This window comes from Euprymna scolopes, chromosome 16 (genome assembly GCF_053919585.1).
Source record: "Euprymna scolopes isolate OS-2025 chromosome 16, ASM5391958v1, whole genome shotgun sequence".
Lineage (NCBI taxonomy): Eukaryota > Metazoa > Mollusca > Cephalopoda > Sepiida > Sepiolidae > Euprymna > Euprymna scolopes.
Window position 1 is genome coordinate 792,007 of NC_136497.1, and position 18,354 is coordinate 810,360.

At 37.0% G+C, this 18,354-nt stretch overlaps 1 protein-coding gene across 2 annotated transcripts in view; it reads left to right on the forward strand.

Moving 5' to 3' along the window:
* LOC145295823 (uncharacterized) overlaps nucleotides 1–11,899 on the forward strand; it is a 174,386-nt gene extending 162,487 nt beyond the window's left edge. For both annotated transcript variants that reach the window (XM_080141510.1, XM_080141511.1), the window contains one exon: nucleotides 9,311–11,899. In XM_080141510.1, coding sequence (XP_079997636.1) covers nucleotides 9,311–9,580 — 270 coding nt within the window. In that variant the 3' untranslated portion in view covers nucleotides 9,581–11,899. The remainder of the gene's footprint in view (nucleotides 1–9,310) is intronic.
* Nucleotides 11,900–18,354: the final 6,455 nt, after the last annotated feature.

An 18,354-nucleotide genomic window follows, 5' to 3' on the forward strand; every position in this document is an offset into this window, starting at 1 on the left:
ATTTGTGTTTATTTGTTTACGTTGTTATGGGTTAATGTTTATGCGCGCATGCGCAACCGAATGTCATAAACCAGAAAGTGGGTTACATCACTCGTTACAAGGTCATTTGAGGTTTATAATTATATATATATAGAGAGAGAGAGTTGTCCACAGACAATGTCATTATATCACAACCCTTCAGTATAATTAGGCCAACACCCATCTCAAGCCCAGTATTGAACCCCGAATCCACAATCATGACTCAATATTCAGCAGCTTTCACCAGCAGACCACTGAGAGAGACACGCTTGTTAATAATATCTAAAACTGCTTTCTACTAACATTGAATGCCATTTCTACAATGCTACATTTGTTTACTTATAGAGAGGTTTGCATTACACTAAAGTGTGTGTGTATATATATATATATATATATATATAAAATAAATCAATTGCAAGTTTGCATGAAAGCAAGAAGCACACAGTTTGGGCCAATCTCTTTCCAAATTGTTTTATGCAGATAACGCTTCAGATAAACAATATCATTAAGTTTATAGATTTATTGATTGAAGCAGTCAATATTTCGCCCAATTATTGTGCTTTCGTCTAAGGTTACCAACCTCTCATCTTTCCAAGAGAGTCTGAATTTTAACTTTTATCTTTCACTAAATAAATGCATTCTCTTTAATATTTCCATCGTTTTTATTTGAACTTGTTTTACAAATATGTCTGACTTGATTTTGGAATGTGGAGAAAAAATGAAACTAGACAGAATGTGTGTTTCAAAAAGGTGAATTATTACCGTGTTTTGGTTTATATTTTCAGCTGAAGCAAAGAAGTAAAAATTCTCACAAGGATGTTTTGATATTACACTGTGGTTGTTCAATGTCAATAACTATATAAAGAAAATGAATTAAAATCTAAATTGCCTGGTTCTATTTAACAAAATGATAAGCAAAAATATGCCTGTGTGTGCATGCAGTACACATTAAAAGGATTTAAATACAGAATTGTTTTTATGTAATATCACTATACTTTTCTCGGATGTTTTGATTTCTTTATCTCATGTTACACTCTGCCTTGTGGTTTGATTGAAGCTTGCTCCAATTTTTTCATGTCGCCTTTCATAAAATATCTGATGAAAATAGTCATAATTCGTTTTTTAAAATAGCCAATTACATATGAATACATGGTGCAGGATATTTGTTCAAAAGATTACTGCCTTGGCAAAAAAAAAACCAGTAGTTTCCTTTTAGATTTATCAAATTTCGGTCAGTTTGTCCACGTTACTTTATAACCTGAATTATGATGTCGATGATTAAAACATATTTACTGTTAATTTTAGTTAGTTTAAAGGGTAATGATACTATGGTTTTCTTCATACTAGAAAAATTATGAAGTTCAATAGTTAAACTACCATTGAAAATTTTTGCATTTCATAAACTTACTTTGATTATTATTAATAGTGTTTGAAAAAATGACAACAAACGAAATTCTCTACTCTGTGCGACAGATGACGGAATATTGAATGTAAACAAATGACAGTTGCAATCTGGAGGAATCTGACATCTACCCAGATATTGAACTAATACGTAAAAGACGTGTTTCAATCAATTCACACTTCATTTTTCTCTTTATATTCATTTATTTATTCATTTAGGAATTAGTTTAACCAGATCATAAAGGGTTAAATTGATGAACCCACTTTTGGCTTTGATGATGGCTTCAAGGTGGCTTCAGAATTAACCAAAAATTTTCGACTTAAACTTCTGTTATAGGGTAAGCTGATCCACCCAATTCAGGAATAATAGACTCAGTAATTATAAACATAGTTCATCAAAACGTTAGGGTAACAATTAATGGCAGTTATGGCTGACCAGAATGATGACGTGTACTTCTTAAATTCTTGATTCCATTTCCATTTGATGAAACCAGGTTTTCTTTTTTTTTTTTTTTTTGTTGCAGACCATCTACTAGTTGACCAGTTGTGTACAAATCCCAATAGTAATAGAAGAAAAAAGGTCAACTGATGGTCTACTTGTGTTGCATGTGTGATACTCTGCATAACCTCTTGTTCAGCTCCCCTTTACCTAAACTGAAACTCTTTAAAAAATATGACAGTACAATCTAAAAATAAGTTTAAACTAGGCTTAGGGTCAAACAAATCCAATTTGCCTCCTCCCTTGAGGCTTGCATTCATGAATATCCGTGGACTTAGATCTAACTTAGCTGATGTTGAAGCATTTCTCCTAACAAATACCCCGGATATCTTAGCACTAAGTGAGACTAACCTACGCTTCTCCATCCCTCTAACTACTTTAACATGACTGGATATCTCCCACTCTGACGTAAGGACTCTGACAGACATATGCACGGACTTGGAGTTTACGTTCATAATACCCTTCCCTTGACTAGAGAACCAAACCTAGAATCGGATGATCAAGCCTTTATGTGCTTTAGACTAAACATACAACATAACATTAGCTACTTTTATTTTCTCTACCGCTCTCCCTCGACCCAGGACTGTACCATAATAAACAAAGTCTCTGACAGCATAGACACAGCACTCTCCCTAGACACTAGTGCACAAGTACATGTATTTGGTGACTTTAATGTCTACCACAAAAATTGGCTTGAATTCTCTAATTACACAGATGCAGCGGGCAGCACAACACATTGCTTCTCTATATCTCCCTCCCTATCGCAAATGGTTACGTTCCCAACCCGTTTCTCTGACCAGCAAGAACAATACGCATCACTTCTAGATCTGTTTTTGACCACAGCTCCTGATGATTGTATAATGAATGCCGACAGCCCACTTGGGAACGCTGACCATGCAGTGATAATGGTTGAAATCGCCCTAAACTCTAGATCCAAAACTGAAGATCCAGTGCTCAAAACAACAAGATATTATAAAAAGGCTGACTGGGAAGCCATTAGAGATCTTATCAGAGATGCCCCATGGGAACATATTTTTTCTCTTCCTGCTGAACAGTGCGCAAATGAGACCACTGAATGGTTCAAAACTGCAATAGAAGCACATGTTCCCATGCGGAAATTTTATAGTAAGCCGCACTCTCCTCAATGGTTTACTTCGACTTGCGCAACTGCCATTGCTCAAAAGCAGCATGCATACCGCAGACATAACCAACATAAGTCCAGTTCAAACAGACAGAAGTATATAGAAGCTAGAAATAACGTTAAGAAAGAAATAGCGACAGCTAAGAGAGAATTTATGGAAACTACTGAAAAACGCATCAAAGCACAAAAATTAGGGACTTGTGATTTCTGGAAAATCTACAACAGTGTAGTAAACAATGGGCAATCAACAATTCCCCCACTAACCAACAATCACGAGGTTGTTTGCTCAGCAACCGAGAAGGCTAACATGCTTGCCAGTCGGTTTGCTTCAAACTCCACACTGGACCATCTCAACCACCCCCTACCTGACTTTCCTATGTGGACAGACGCCATGCTAGACGATCTGAAAATCACCCCTACTCAGGTGCATGCTATCATAAAAAACCTTGACACTTCAAAGGCATGTGGACCTGATCTCATCACAGCTGTGCTATTAAAAAAGTGCTCAGCTGAAGTAGCTCCAGTTCTCTCCAAACTATACAAAAAATGCCTTTTTTTTTTCTTTTTTTTTACACAGTGATCACCACTTATCAAGGCCCGGAAGCCACTCAGGGATAAGGGTTATTGTAAGTACATCACGTTAGTGAGGAGATTTTATGAAGTGTTTAATTAGGGGGGGCGGTTCATTAGGAATTTGTTAACATTAGACTTGAAGACATCCAAGTTGTAGTCCGGAGGGAAGCAGGCAGAAGGAACAGAGTTCCACAGGCGTGCAGTTCTAAGAAAGAAGCTTTGCTCATGAAATCCGCGTTTTGATTTAGGCACAGATATAGAGTGGGGGAAATTTTTCACAGTGGATTCAGCTAGACGGGTGTTTTTCGTGAAAGATTGGCGAGGGGGGACCAGGGATTGGAGTTCAGACGAGCACCTGCCATGAAAATAACGATAAAACAAGGATAGGCTCGCAATGTCTCTTCTGTGGGAGAGGGGTTGCAGGGTAGAGAAAAGGGCATCCCCCACTAAACCACGAAGTCTATTTTGTACTCTGTCAAGGCATGATAGGCTGTTTTTGGCAGCTCCTGCCCAGATATGGCAACAGTATTCCATCCTTGGCCGTACTTGGCTTTTATATAGATAGAGAATTGCATCAGTAGTGAGATATCTTCTGGAGCGGTAGAAGGATCCCACCATCTTTCCTGCGACCTTGGCCACAGACTTGATGTACGTGTTCCATTTCAGATCAGGAGTAAAGGTCAAACCCAGAAGCTTGTCAAAACACGGGGCCTCACCCAGACGAGAGCCATCCATCACAATTGATGCCAGCTGGGGATCAGAGCGTTGATGATGTAAGGATAGGAGTTTGGTTTTGGATGCATTAAAGGTAACTAGCCACATCTTCCCCCCCTGAACCACGCGCTCGAGATCAGAGGAGAGAGAATCCGAGAGAACTTCGTCATTTACAGCCTTTGATGTGTTGCCGTAGATGGTCGTGTCATCAGCATAGATGTCAACGAATGATTTAAGTATGTGTTTAGGGAGGTCATTGATGTAGATCAGGAAGAGAGTTGGGCCAAGGATTGACCCCTGAGGGACTCCAGCATTTATATTGCAGGCCTCCGATTTTTGTCCATCTACCACTACTCTTATGAGCCTATCAGAGAGAAATGATTTAATGATTGAGAAAACATTTCCAGTTATACCGTAGCTGGAAATCTTGTGAAGTAGACCCTTATGCCATACTTTGTCAAAGGCCTTTGATATGTCGAGAGCAATTGCCCTAGAAAGGAAGCCTTTGTCAAGAGATTCACTAATCCTGTGGGATATAACCGTCAGCACATCTGCGGTAGATCTTGCAGAGCGGAAACCATATTGTGTGTCACTAAGAAGGTTATTCCTGTTGAGGTGGTTTACTATTTCTCTATTTAATATTGATTCCAGTAACTTACTCATAACACAGAGAAGACTTATTGGTCTGTATTGAGAGGGAGATGACTTATCACCTGAATTCTTAAATACAGGGCAAACTGAGGAGGTCTTCCAGGGGGTCGGAAAGCACTTCTCCTTAAGGCAGCGCTTAAATAGTTTCGTAAGTATGGGAGCAAGTTCTGGTTGAAGCTTTTTTAACACTATAATTGGGATGCCATCAGGGCCAGTTGCTTTACTGGAATCTAGGTTTTTTATTAGCTTGGCGACCTCATGCACGGATATTTGTATGTTACCCAGCTTGTTCTGTGTTATAGGAGGAAATATGGGGAGTTGATGGCCTTCGTCACATAGGGTAGAATTAGCTGCAAAGTTCTTTGCAAATAGTTTGGCCTTGTCTGATGCTGACGAGATAACCTCTGGTCCATTGATAATGGTTGGGATAGAACGCACACTTCTGTTCAAGATCCTATTTGTTATTTGCCAAAACTGGTGGGAACCAAGCCGCTGATCAGCTACCTTGGATTTAACAGACTGGGCATATAGCTCTCTTGCATTTTTTATTACTCTTTTACAGTGGTTGCTGGCAGTCCTGAAAGCAGCTTTAGTCTCAGTGCATCTATTACGTTGGTAGTTATGGAAAAAGTGATTTCTGTGCGCGATAGCAGCAGCACATTCTGGGGAGAACCATGGCTGGCTGTTAGGTTTTTGTTGGAATTTTTTAGATGGTATGAATTGGTCTATGCCTACAATTAACCATTCGGTCAGATCTGATACTATAGAGGACACTTCCTTTTTAAACATGGAGTGCAGAGGTAAATCAGATATGAATGTACGGAAGCTATCCCAGTCAGCCATAGAGTATCGGTATACAGTACGGTGGAGGGGTACGTCTGATGGCTTCTTACATTTTGTTTTTATCTTAACTGATACGACGGAGTGGTCGGAGGATCCTAAAGGAGAATGAACGGTACATGAACATAGCTCAGGGGAAGTTGAAAGAAAAAGGTCTAAGAGGCTTGCATATTGATTGGGTGTATCGGGCACACGGGTGGGTTCGCGAACAATCTGAGTGAGGTCATAAGCAATGGCAAAATCATGACAAAACCTCCCCTCATCATCTGTCTTATTTGAATGGGTTAGCCATTCCACGTTATGGACGTTGAAGTCACCACAGATGTGGATGTTAGCCGAGGGATGTGAAGACAGTATGTGGTCTATTTTCTCAGATATGCTCTTAAAGATAGTAACTCCGCTGTTGTGGGGCCTATAGAGGGCAAATATAAATACAGTGGTGTACGCAAGTGCAACCCTGAAGCACATATAGGGTAAATTAGGATCTTCTCTAGAGATATCCCTGCCACATGGGAAGCCATCCTTAATGTAGGCACATATTCCATGCCCATGGCGATCTTGGGAGTCAGATTTAGCTGTTAAATTGGAGTATCCATTAATTATGAACTCATCTAGGGAAGTGGTCGGCCCTATTCCAGTTTCACATAGAAATAATATGTCCGGTTTCGTCTCCTGTAATTGGGTTTCAACCTCTGGAAGGTTGGAACGTAGACCCCTGATATTGGAGAAGGAGACCTGGTAGTAGGGGTCTACGCTGGAAGATGGGGTTCTAGGTTTAATCGAGTTTTTATTCTGGAGATATTTCATGTTGAGGTTTTGGGATTTGTGGAATAGGTCGGCATACTTGGTTAGAGCAGTACAGAGAGGGAAAGTAAGAGAGAAAAAGACAGGAAAAATTTTTTTTTTATTTGTAGCACACGAAAAGGTAAAGCCGTAACAATTACCCACTAGTATGGCATCGAGAGGCCCCACCAGAGACTACTGCATGGTCCAGATCCACTCACCAAATGGCAATACAGCAGTCCCAGTACTTTGCGCCTGCTGATAGGACAGCCTCCTTAGTGGTTAATCCAAGGTTCGGGTCCCTGACTATCAGGCGGATAACGTCAGCCCAGACAAAACGTTTACCTCCAGCACCCTTACTAGTGACATGGCAACAAGGACAGACAAAGACAGAAAAATATCCGACATCTCAGACTACTGGTCACCAAGTAGTACCGACCTTTAAGCATGCCTTAATGAATCTTGCTTTCCGGGCTGTTGGAAAACTACTTCTGTGGTACCAGTATTCAAGAATTCTGGCAAAAGAACGGACCCATTAAATTATCGCCCCATTAGCCTCCTCCCACTTTTTTCCAAAATATTTGAGACCTTAATTAACCATGCTCTAGTCCATCACCTTACAGATGCTAAACTTCTGACTGACCAACAATTTGGATTTAGACATGCCCGTTCCACAGCAGACATCCTCACTGTAATCTCTGAACATATATACCACTCACTGGACAAAGCCGGGGAGGGCAGAGCAGTAGCTTTAGATATATCTAAGGCTTTTGACAGGGTATGGTATGAGGGTCTCCTCAGGAAAATTAGATCATACGGTATCACTGGTAGAATACTAAACATAATTAAATCCTTCTTAGATAAGAGAAAAATCCAGGTTGTCCTCGACGGTCTAAACAATATGATATAAATGCGGGAGTGCCCCAGGGTTCTATCCTTGGACCTCTATTGTATATATGGGTATATATGCTGATGACACCACACTCTATAACAGGCATGACAGAAAAACAAATGAACACATATCTGAAGAAATGGCAGAAACGCTAGAGGACGACCTCTGATCTGTAGTGGAATGGTCACGTTCAATGCTGCCAAGACTAAACTAGTTTCCTTCAATAAATACAAGAAACCTTCTCTACCACCAATAGCAATGCCCAACGACACTTTATCTGAGAGTACATCTTTCAAACTCCTTGGCCTAACGTTCACAGGAAACATGAGTTGGAACAATTACATTGAAAGCATTGCCAGGGCCGCTGCAAAGAAGGTAGGCTCTCTATACTGTGCTAGAAAGCTACTAATGGCCGAAAGTATCCTGTACCTCTATAAGGCCAGCATAAACTTCTACTTATTTTCATCATTATCATCATAAAACATCACTCCTATTTATGTATGGAGAATTGCTGTCATATTTGGGCTGGTGCATTTGCTACTAGTCTCTCGCTCCTAGACAAGGTTCAAAAGAGTCGCCAATCTGCTAGCCCCTGAACTGGCATCTAAGCTTCAGCCTCTGTCCCATCGACAAAATGTTGCATCCCTCTGCCTGTTCTACAAGTATTTTAATGGTGAATGCTCTGACGAACTGCAAGCACTTGTGCCCCCACGATGTAAACATCCTTGACAAACCCAACCGAAAGCTAAATCTCACCCCCACACAGTAGAGATCCCTAGATGTAAAAGATCTTTCTACTCCAATAGTTTCTTCCCTAGAACCACTAGACTTTGGAATTCCATTCCGGGTCCCTGATTCCCCAACTGTACTGACGTGCAGAAGTTCAAGTGTAACGTGAACAGACACCTTGCTGCCCAAATCCCTACATAGTACCCCAGTAAATGTTACCCCTGATAGTAGCTCCCTACACCAAAGTGGCAATTTGCCTTGTTTGGGGTGAAAATGTAATAAAAAAAAAAAATTTTTTAAAAAGCCTTCTATCACGTCTGAAAGTGACACAAAAGCGAGATTGGAGATGCATCGCTGTACAGCCTATGTACTCTACCAATCCAAATAGCAACAGGATCAATGCCAGCACCCTCAAAATGCATCGCTGGATTGCCACAAATAACAAGGACATGCCCAGGGTGAAGAAAAGTTTCTGGCCTTGGGTATGGTCTTTGGTGTAGTTTCCAGTGAGGGCCACATCATGCCATCTTACATCTTTCAAGTTGGCTTGAAAGTCAACACTAAAGTGTACCTGGATGTGTTGAAGAGTGTGGTGATCCCCTGGTGCAGTCAGGTGGCCACTGGCAGACACTGGGTGTGACAGCAGGACTCTGCACTAGCCCACGTCCAAAGAGATCCATGTTTGACTTCAGAAGGAGTGCTACGACTTTGTAACATTCTCTCACTGGCCCTTTACCTGAACCCGAGAATACTTCGAGAACATCATCAACATGACCTCCCACAACACCAAAGCTAGCCTGATGACCACCATCTGCTGAGTTCCTGGCAGTACTTGTGGAAAAGGCATGCTCCCAGCTGGATCCCTATTGAGGCAGTGATTGAGGCTGAAAGCGGCTACATTGAATAGATGTCAGCTCTACTACATAATTAATTTTTTTCCAAGAAAAGCTTTAAAATAAAACTGTGTTGTTTTCTTTGAGGCGACAATTTTATTGTTCCACCCTGTATATAAATAATGAAATTATTGCATTTTGTCTGTTTGATTAATGACGTGTAATTTATTTTGTAGGTGTTAAAGTTCACAAATTCCAAGGATGCTGATAACCGAGTGGCTAACTTTAGCCAACAAATGTTGCTGGACACAGTTCATTATCAGCTGACGTTTGAGACTTACCCAAATGGTGGATTGTATGAAGCCAGTGTTCAGGTTGATATTCGCAAAGAAACATTTAAAGTCTTTCCTGAAATTAGTCGTCTCAACAAATATGGAGAACAGCCATCTTGTATTAAAGAAAGCTATCCCGATCTCAGGAAATACTGTTATTGCAAAACAAGGTAGAAACAAAGATAAGCAGCTTTTACATTGTTTTACTTTGAACGATTGACCTCAGCAGATTGCAACATGTAAGAAAGATCAGCTTACATAATCAGCAGCAAACAGATTTAAATCTGGATAACCAATCAGTGTAAATGAACAAAAAAGGGCATAAATCACACCAGCTGAAATGGCTAAATATATACATGACTAAGAAGTTAATGTAGTTTGCTTGAAGCATTGTTTAGTGTGTATATATAAATGAAATTTAAATTTATAGAAGACAATACAATGCAGAGGTGTAATGGATAGACACGAACTGAAGCAAATTAAAATATAATGGTGAAATTTGTTCATTTTGCAAAAACACTCTAGTATACACATTTGAAAGTCAACCACATGTCTAATGAAAGGAGATTTCCCGAAATATTACAATACAAATCTTCCATCTGACCCATGCTGACGCAAATAAGAGCACAATACATGTAAAGTCTTAATATATATATATAGAGAGAGAGAGAGAGAAAGAGGAACACAAATTTAAGACTGTAAAAATATATTTTATATGAATTTATTGTGTGAAAGGATATTCAAATAAGATATATATTGAAATTTCCTTAATCCGTGTAGTTTCAAAGAAATGCATTTTTCTCATCAGAGGAAAGATATTAGCAAATGAATATTATAGTGAAGCTATGAATTTGTTGTTACTGGTATTAATTGAAACAGCATTACATGAAAACTTGTGTTAAATGCAAAAAAAGCTTTTAGTGCAGAAAGATCATAAAATGGGGAAAGAAATGAAAAATAAAAGGATAAATTAAAAGTAAAGGATTAAAACTCCAGATGAAATGATTTAAAGAGGTTAAGTATTTTCAAGACGAAATGGTGGCAGGAGACAATGTTCCTGTATGAAGAATCCGGAATTATACCGTTGACAAGTAGATTCAAATTAAAATCCAAAATGTGTGTACTCCAGATTTGGAGAAAAATCTGTTTGCATGTATACATATATATATATATATAATTTCCACAGCCACACAATGTCGCAGTTCAGAAGAGCCATGACAGCCAACAAACCGGAAATCTAAGACTCGAGTTTTGTCCTTATTTTGGGCTCATCAGTAAGACATTCAGAGTTTGCTTGATCTGTGTCAGTTAATAGGCTTTCTTGTGTGTGTGTGTGTGTGTGTGTGTGACATGTTTGCTCAGTTAGTAGAGTGCTCACCTCGCATGCAAGAGGCTCGGGTTTCAAATTCCGAGTTTGGAAATGTCTAACTGATGAGCCCAAAATTAGGGCGAAACTCAAGACTTAGACCTCCGGTTTAATTGGCTGTCATGTCTCTTGTGAGCTGCGACATTTTCTGGCTGTGGAAATTCTATATTCTCTCACATTCTGAAGATATATAAAAATTTCCTTTATATAAAAATGACTTGATGAGGGCAATCGTAAGTACAAAAACAATTTCAATGATAATCGCTTATAATCCCAAAAATTAAATATGAAAAAAAAAAAAAAAAATAGACACATTTAATTGAAGACTAAACACTGGATTTTCTACATGTGTGTCTTTGTTTCTTACAAAATGTTTAATGTTCGAGTGAAATGTGAGTAAAAAAAAAAAAATTGTCCAAAAGTATACAATTGTTAAAGGACTCGATTACTTTCAAGCAATATTACCAACAGCTATTGATATAGATATGAAAATTGTGATATTAAAATTACAAACTGGTTAAATTAATAAAAGGAATAAAGGATCTCAATTATAAAACTAAATTAGAAATTTCAGTTGAATTACTTTACTAGAGATAAGAATGATGGGAGACTTAATTAAAACCTTCAAAATAATGCGATTACAGTTCTGAACTTTTTAGATGAGGATTGTTTATTTTAATACTTTTCATCAGACTATTGTTCTCATCTTGAGTGTTATTGTGCTACACCGTTTAAAACGTTGCACAAATAACACTCAAAATGAGATCAATACTCTGATCAAAACCAGTAATTGTGATTTCTAAATATCTAACACAATTTTTAATATTTTTTTGCTTTGGAAATATATCGGCAAGAAAGATTGTTAAAATACATCAACCACACAATTAGATTTTTTTAAAGAGCAGTATATTTTGGTAACAAATTGTTTAAGAATAATTTGGGTAAATTCAGATATAATGGTAAAAAAATAATTTATAAGGAAATTTTTGTGAATTCATTTGAAATATTTAAAAGAATTTATAAAATATGTAAGATATATATATTTGTTTTTTGTTTTTTTTTTTTCATTAAAAGTTGAAATGATATTGAATAAAACAAGAACTCTGAAAAGAAACATGATAAATACGGATCACTTCCAAGTGTTATTTTAAGTTAATCTTTTCCTGGATCATATTCAATAATCGTTTTTATAATCACGGAAATGAGTTGATTCACTCTTTCTTTATATTTTTCAGAATTTAAGTTTCTGTACCATTTTCTGATCTTCAAAGATAAGCAGTGTTTCTTTTTCGTAGACTTAATAGTCTAGTATACTATTTGAAAATCTCATAGCAGTTAACGATTTTTAAATAAAAAAAATAGTCAATGCTGCGTGTCTACTACTTTGTAACTCCAATGTTGAATTGACGTTTATCTAGACTTATCAGAATGATCCCAAAAAACATTTCACATGAATCAAAAGACAGTGTTGAAAAGAAATTCATACAATAAAATATTTACCCCTTTTAAAGGGACAGCAATACAAAGCTATCGAATAGAAAAACCCATGATTTCAACAAGTATGGTATAATCACATTGACACACTGGTTCCTGTTAGATCACCGAAGTGAAGTGATGTTGAGCCTGGCCAGTGTCAAAATGGGTGAATACTTGGTAAGACCAGATACTGTATGTGCTGTGAAGGTTAGAGACAGATGAACATCGCCAGGCTCTTCTTGTCCAAAACATGCATTAAATAATGCAACATCTCTATGACCCTGGAGGGTTAATGAACTTTCCATTCTCTCCACTCCACCAAGTAAGAGATGTGAATAACTGTAGCAGTGGCATGCAAAGATTTAACGACTCTTCAGCGAACTCCTTAATCTTATACCCCAAAAATTAAAGTATCAGTCCTAGTACTGAGAAATATTAGAGAGTTTGAATATGATTAGATGCCTGGGATCACTACCCCCGTCTGCCTCTCCTCTCCTGCATACCACATTACAATCTGGTGTTGAATTGATTTTTAGACAAAATTTGAAGATTTATTTTCATCTTATTTGTACCTGATAAGTAAAATAACAAGTTTGTATTGCTTGAACGCACGAAAAAGAAATAGAATTATCAGTAATTATTTGGTTGTTTTTTTTTAATTTTAATTTGGTGCTCATGTTTTTATAGAGCAGATATCAGGTGTTGTGTATTTACTGACATCTAACTTGTTATTTTTCTAAGGGCACATAACTTTTGTGCATAATTAAATATGTTTATATTTATTTACTGATGAATTACTTTACGTTATTTGGCAGACACCATTGCACCAGAATGAATGTAATTGAAGAATGAATATGAATTTAAAATTGTTTTCATAATGAAAATTCTGTTTTTGATCTTAAATAAATTGTATATATGCAAATTTGCAACCACATACACGTGCACACATATATAAGGTTGATACAAAATTTTTTACTAATTTAAAATTTTATCTTGAAAATGAAAAACTGTTTGAAATTTTTTAATCATAAAAATAACGACCTTTGAAAGATGACATCAAGTTTAAACTGAATTTCGTCTTTCAACAAACTGTTTTGTTTATACAAGTTTATACATTGAGATTGTCGGACTGACTTCCTCATCTTGGTTGTTATCGTCACAACGTTTCAGCCGTTTTGCCCTCCGGCCTTCATCAGGTGTTTATTTTTGTATCGAACTGGGGAACCGTTTGTTAGGAGTCTCGAACCCAACCCTTTATTATTATGGGGGTACCGTTTTCGGACTCCAGCTAGGCTCTGGGACATAGTTGCTGATTCTCTGTTTTGAATGTTACTTTTTACTGCCTTCGTTCAGGATTGAACTCAGCACCTTTTGGTAACTGTAAACTTTGATACAACGTCTAGGACCACTCGGCCATATGTCACTAGGACCTTCACCTGATGAAGGCCAGAGGGCAAAACGGACGAAACGTTGTGACGATAACAACCAAGATGAGGAAGTCAGTCCGACAATCTCAATGAAAACACCTCATCTCAAAAATACAGACAATTACAAGTTTATACATATTGGAACAACTACTGATCAACTTTATTGTAAATACCTCGTACGTATTATGTGTGTGTGATGGTGCACTGTTATTTTCACATATGGGATGGATGACAGTGTATCTGTGATAGGATCACAGTTAACAAAATACTGAGTAAAGTATTGCTACATACACTAACAAAAAGATGAAAAGATTACATCAAACAAGTATAAAAGCTGTGGAATTGAGAAGAAAAATCTAAGTATCATAATCAGCAAGGGTTTTTTTTGAAAGCCAACATGGAGTTTCTACTCTTCCTTTACTGTGTTTATTTTATTGTCCATTCTTTTTCAAATAACAGATTTTGTATAAAAGAATTATTTAAAATCTGGTTTCAATCTAAGATCTGGTCTGAAGACATTGCACTTCATAAGATATTGCAACAAAAACATGTATGCACATATGTAGCCAATAACATATATATATGGCATAATCACATTGACACACTGGTTCTTGTCAGGTCACTGGTTAAGCAACGTTGAACCTGGCTAGTACCAGATGGGTGACTATTTGGAAATTCTAGACACTGTATGTGCTCTCCGCTTATCTCAACATTGTTTCCAATCGTCCTGAACGTACACTTGTCACTTGTTAACAACACTAACTGAGGAGAGGACTGGTTGGAGACTGCGTTACTCTTGCCACAAAATATTAATGTGCAAAACACCCTTACAATCTTATATATGCTTTCAATATTTAAGAAATGTTTCTAAAAGAAACCTGAAACTGTACACTCATCTATTATTCAAAGTTAATTTTTCTAATAATTTCTAGTAAATGTTCTGTTGGGTTTAGAATTTTTGTCAGTGGAATCAACCTATCAGATGATAGTTAAGTTTCCACACATGCAAATCAACTGATGGATGTTCACCGATCAGACATAAGCAACATATTTTTCTCTCTCTCTTTTCGGGTTTGGTTCCTTACTCAGAAAAGGCATTGAGATCCTTCACCCCCCAAACATATTTATCCTACTAATAAGTCACCAAGCAGGACAAACAAAAGGTAAGACCTGTGCTTAACGGGAGTTAAATGAGCACATGGACCCATTTACATCTTGTGTGGATACGGGCATTGAAATAGCTTGTTTGGCAAGGTTTAGAAATTTTAATGAAGAAGAATCAACCTACCGGATGCTAATCAAGTTTCAAGTTATGTTCACCGATCTAACATAAGCAAAATATTCCTTTTCTCCCCTTCAACTTTGGCTCATTTTAAATCTTGCTATTTCACGTGGGATTATCAGGTTCTTCTCTGTAAAACAAGTCACATCTGTTGTGTCTTCTGGTTTGCACACACCGGTAGCAAAGATAGCATACCTACTGTTTGTCTGAGGTAAGATTATTCGTGGCGTTACTACTATAGTAAGCTTAAATGATCTTGATGATGGCAAATCTTTATTTCTTATAGAACTTATATAAAGTTTATGATGAAATAAAACTGAATTATAATTTATTATGCATAAAATTGATAGTTTCATTATTTATAACTTCCTGCTAAGCATTTTGTTTAAAAATAATATTTAAAATCAGTAGATAAAATACACTTAAAATAATGCTGTCATATTGAATGAAATCCATGTGATATATTTTACAGCATTCTGAATTGATTGGCCATTTCATTCTGATAATTTTAATCCTGGTTTCATCTAACATCCAAACTGTTTCACAATAAATAAAAAAGGTTATAAAATATGTATATCCACTTTTATTTATCAATTATTACATTTTGTGACATCAAGAGACTAATAGAAATGTAGTGTTTATTGGTCTCTCATTGGCATTATTGTAGTAAGCAGAAATGTGTATAGCCATAAGTTCACAATTCCAGTTCAAACTTCAGAAGGAACTCTTGTTTGTACAACACCGTTACAACACTGACAAAATTATCAAAACCAATGCATTCGCTCTTTCTCTCATGTGTAAAAATCGTGTCTGCCCTTTGCATTTATTCAATATTTTTAAATCGGTTAGTGTCTATTCATGCAAATTAGTTCCCTCTAACAAAGAAACAAAGAATGGCCTGACTTGCAAAACATGACATTTTTTTTTTTTTTTTTTTACACGGTGGTCACCACTTATCAAGGCCCGGAAGCCACTCAGGGATAAGGGTTATTGCAAGTACAGTACGTTAGTGTGGAGATTTAATGAAGTGTTTATTTAAGGGGGCGGTTCATTAGGAATTTGTTAACGTTGAACTTGAAGACATCCAAGTTGTAGTCAGGTGGGAAGCAAGCAGACGGTACAGTTCCACAGGCGTGCAGTTCTAAGAAAGAAGCTTTGTTCATGGAATCCACGCTTTGATTTAGGCACAGATATAGAATGGGGGTAATTTTTCACGGTGAATTCAGCTAGACGGGTGTTTTTCGTGAAAGATTGGCGAGGGGGGACCAGAGATTGGAGTTCAGACGAGCACCTGCCATAGAAATAACATTCTTTAAAGCCAGTAATTTTTATAGGATTTTATTTGCAAAGATTGTCAAAAGAGATGATGATTACTGGAAATCTATGGAGACTTGTCACCAAGACAACAGGGAACGCCACCAGTTTTTATCAGTGAACAATCGGCGCTGTTTTCCAATTTGTCATTGTGCAAAGGGAAACAACTCTCGTTTAATAAAAGATTCGTTTTTTTCATCTCATAATTTAGGACGCTCGATCTGATATTTTTTTTTATTAAATCTCGACGGTCGTACATCTAAACAATATGATATAAATGCAGGAGTGGCCCAGGGGTCTATCCTTGGACCTCTATTGTTCCTGATATTCATAAATGACCTCCCCGACAAAATTGCCTCTGAGATGGGTATATATACTGATGACACCACACTCTATAGCAGGCACGACAGGAAAACAAATGAACATATATCTAAAGTAATGGCAGAAACACTAGAGGAAGACCTCCAATCTGTAGTGGTATGGGGACGAAAATGGATGGTCACGTTCAATGCCGCCAAGACTAAACTAGTTTCATTCAATAATTACAAGAAACCTTCTCTACCACCTATAGCAATGGCCAACGACTCTTTATCTGAGAGTACATCTTTCAAACTCCTTGGCCTAACGTTCACAGGAAACATGAGTTGGAATAATTATATCGAAAGCATTGCCTGGGCCGCTGCAAGAAAGGTGGGCTCTCTCTACCGTGCTAGACAACTACTAACACCCTAAAGTATCCTGTACTTCTATAAGGCCACCATTCGCCCATGTATGGAGTATTGCTGTCACATTTGGGCTGGTGCATCTGCTACTAGTCTCTTGCTCCTTGACTGGGTTCAAAAGAGAGTCGCAAACCTGATAGGCCCTGAACTGGCATCTAAGCTTCAGCCTCTGTCCCATCGACGAAATGTTGCATCCCTCTGCCTGTTCTACAAGTATTTTAGTGGTGAATGCTCTGATTAACTGCAAGCACTTGTGCCCCCAAGATGTGACCACCCTTGACAAACCCGACAGGCTGCTAAATCCCACCCCCACACTGTAGAGATCCCTAGATGTAAAAGATCTTTCTATTCCAGTAGTTTCTTCCCCAGAACCGCTAGACTTTGGAATTCCATTCCGGGTCCTTACTTCCCCAACTGTACTGACGTGCAGAAGTTCAAGTGTAATGTGAACCAACATCTTGCTGCCCAAATCCCTACATAGTACCCCGGTAGTTGTTGCCCCTGATAGTAGCCCACTACACCAAAGTGGCAATTTGCCTTGTTTGGGGTGAAAATGTAAAAAAAAAAAAAAATCAAAACATTAAAAAAAGAAAGCTACAACGAATTTTTTTAAATTAAAAAAAGATAACATTAATAATAAAAATGTAGTCTTTATGCGACTATTAGAATTGTTTCTGTTTTCATATCATAATTTACGACACTAAAACCAATAATATTTTCATTAGATGAAAGTATTTAAAGAAAAATAAAGCCGCAGCAACTTTTTTCTACATTTTTTTTAATTAAAAAGTAAATGTTATGGTAAGGTTTTTAAAAAAATTAGTCTTTAACCTTAAAAAATAGAATGAATGAAACTCTTTAATAACTTCTTTTTTTTTTTTTTACTGTAACAAAGCTTATAATATAAATAACACCAACATCTAGTTTTTAACATTACAAAAAATGAAAATTCAACGATAGTTGTAGAGGAATTGTAATTTTCATTTAGAAAAAAAAACGCGATTTATTATTGTTAAAAACTAGATGTTGGTGTTATTATTATAAACTTTGTTACAGTGAAAAAAAATGTTGCAGACTTTTTTTTTTTTTTTTTTTTTTTTCATATTCTCATCCTTGTTTTATTAAAAAGTTTTGTGTGAAAAGAAATTATATAATTTCCTATCGTCGCATTTAATCTCTTAGAAAGTCGTAAAAAAATGTAGAAAAAAGTTGTCGGAGCTTTTTTTTTTTTTTTTTTTTTAAATGTTTTCATGTAATGAAAATATCGTTGGTTTTCTCTTAATAGTTACATAAAGATTACATTTTATATTATTAATGTTATCAACTTTGTTACATTAAAAAAAAAATTGTCGCAGCTTTCT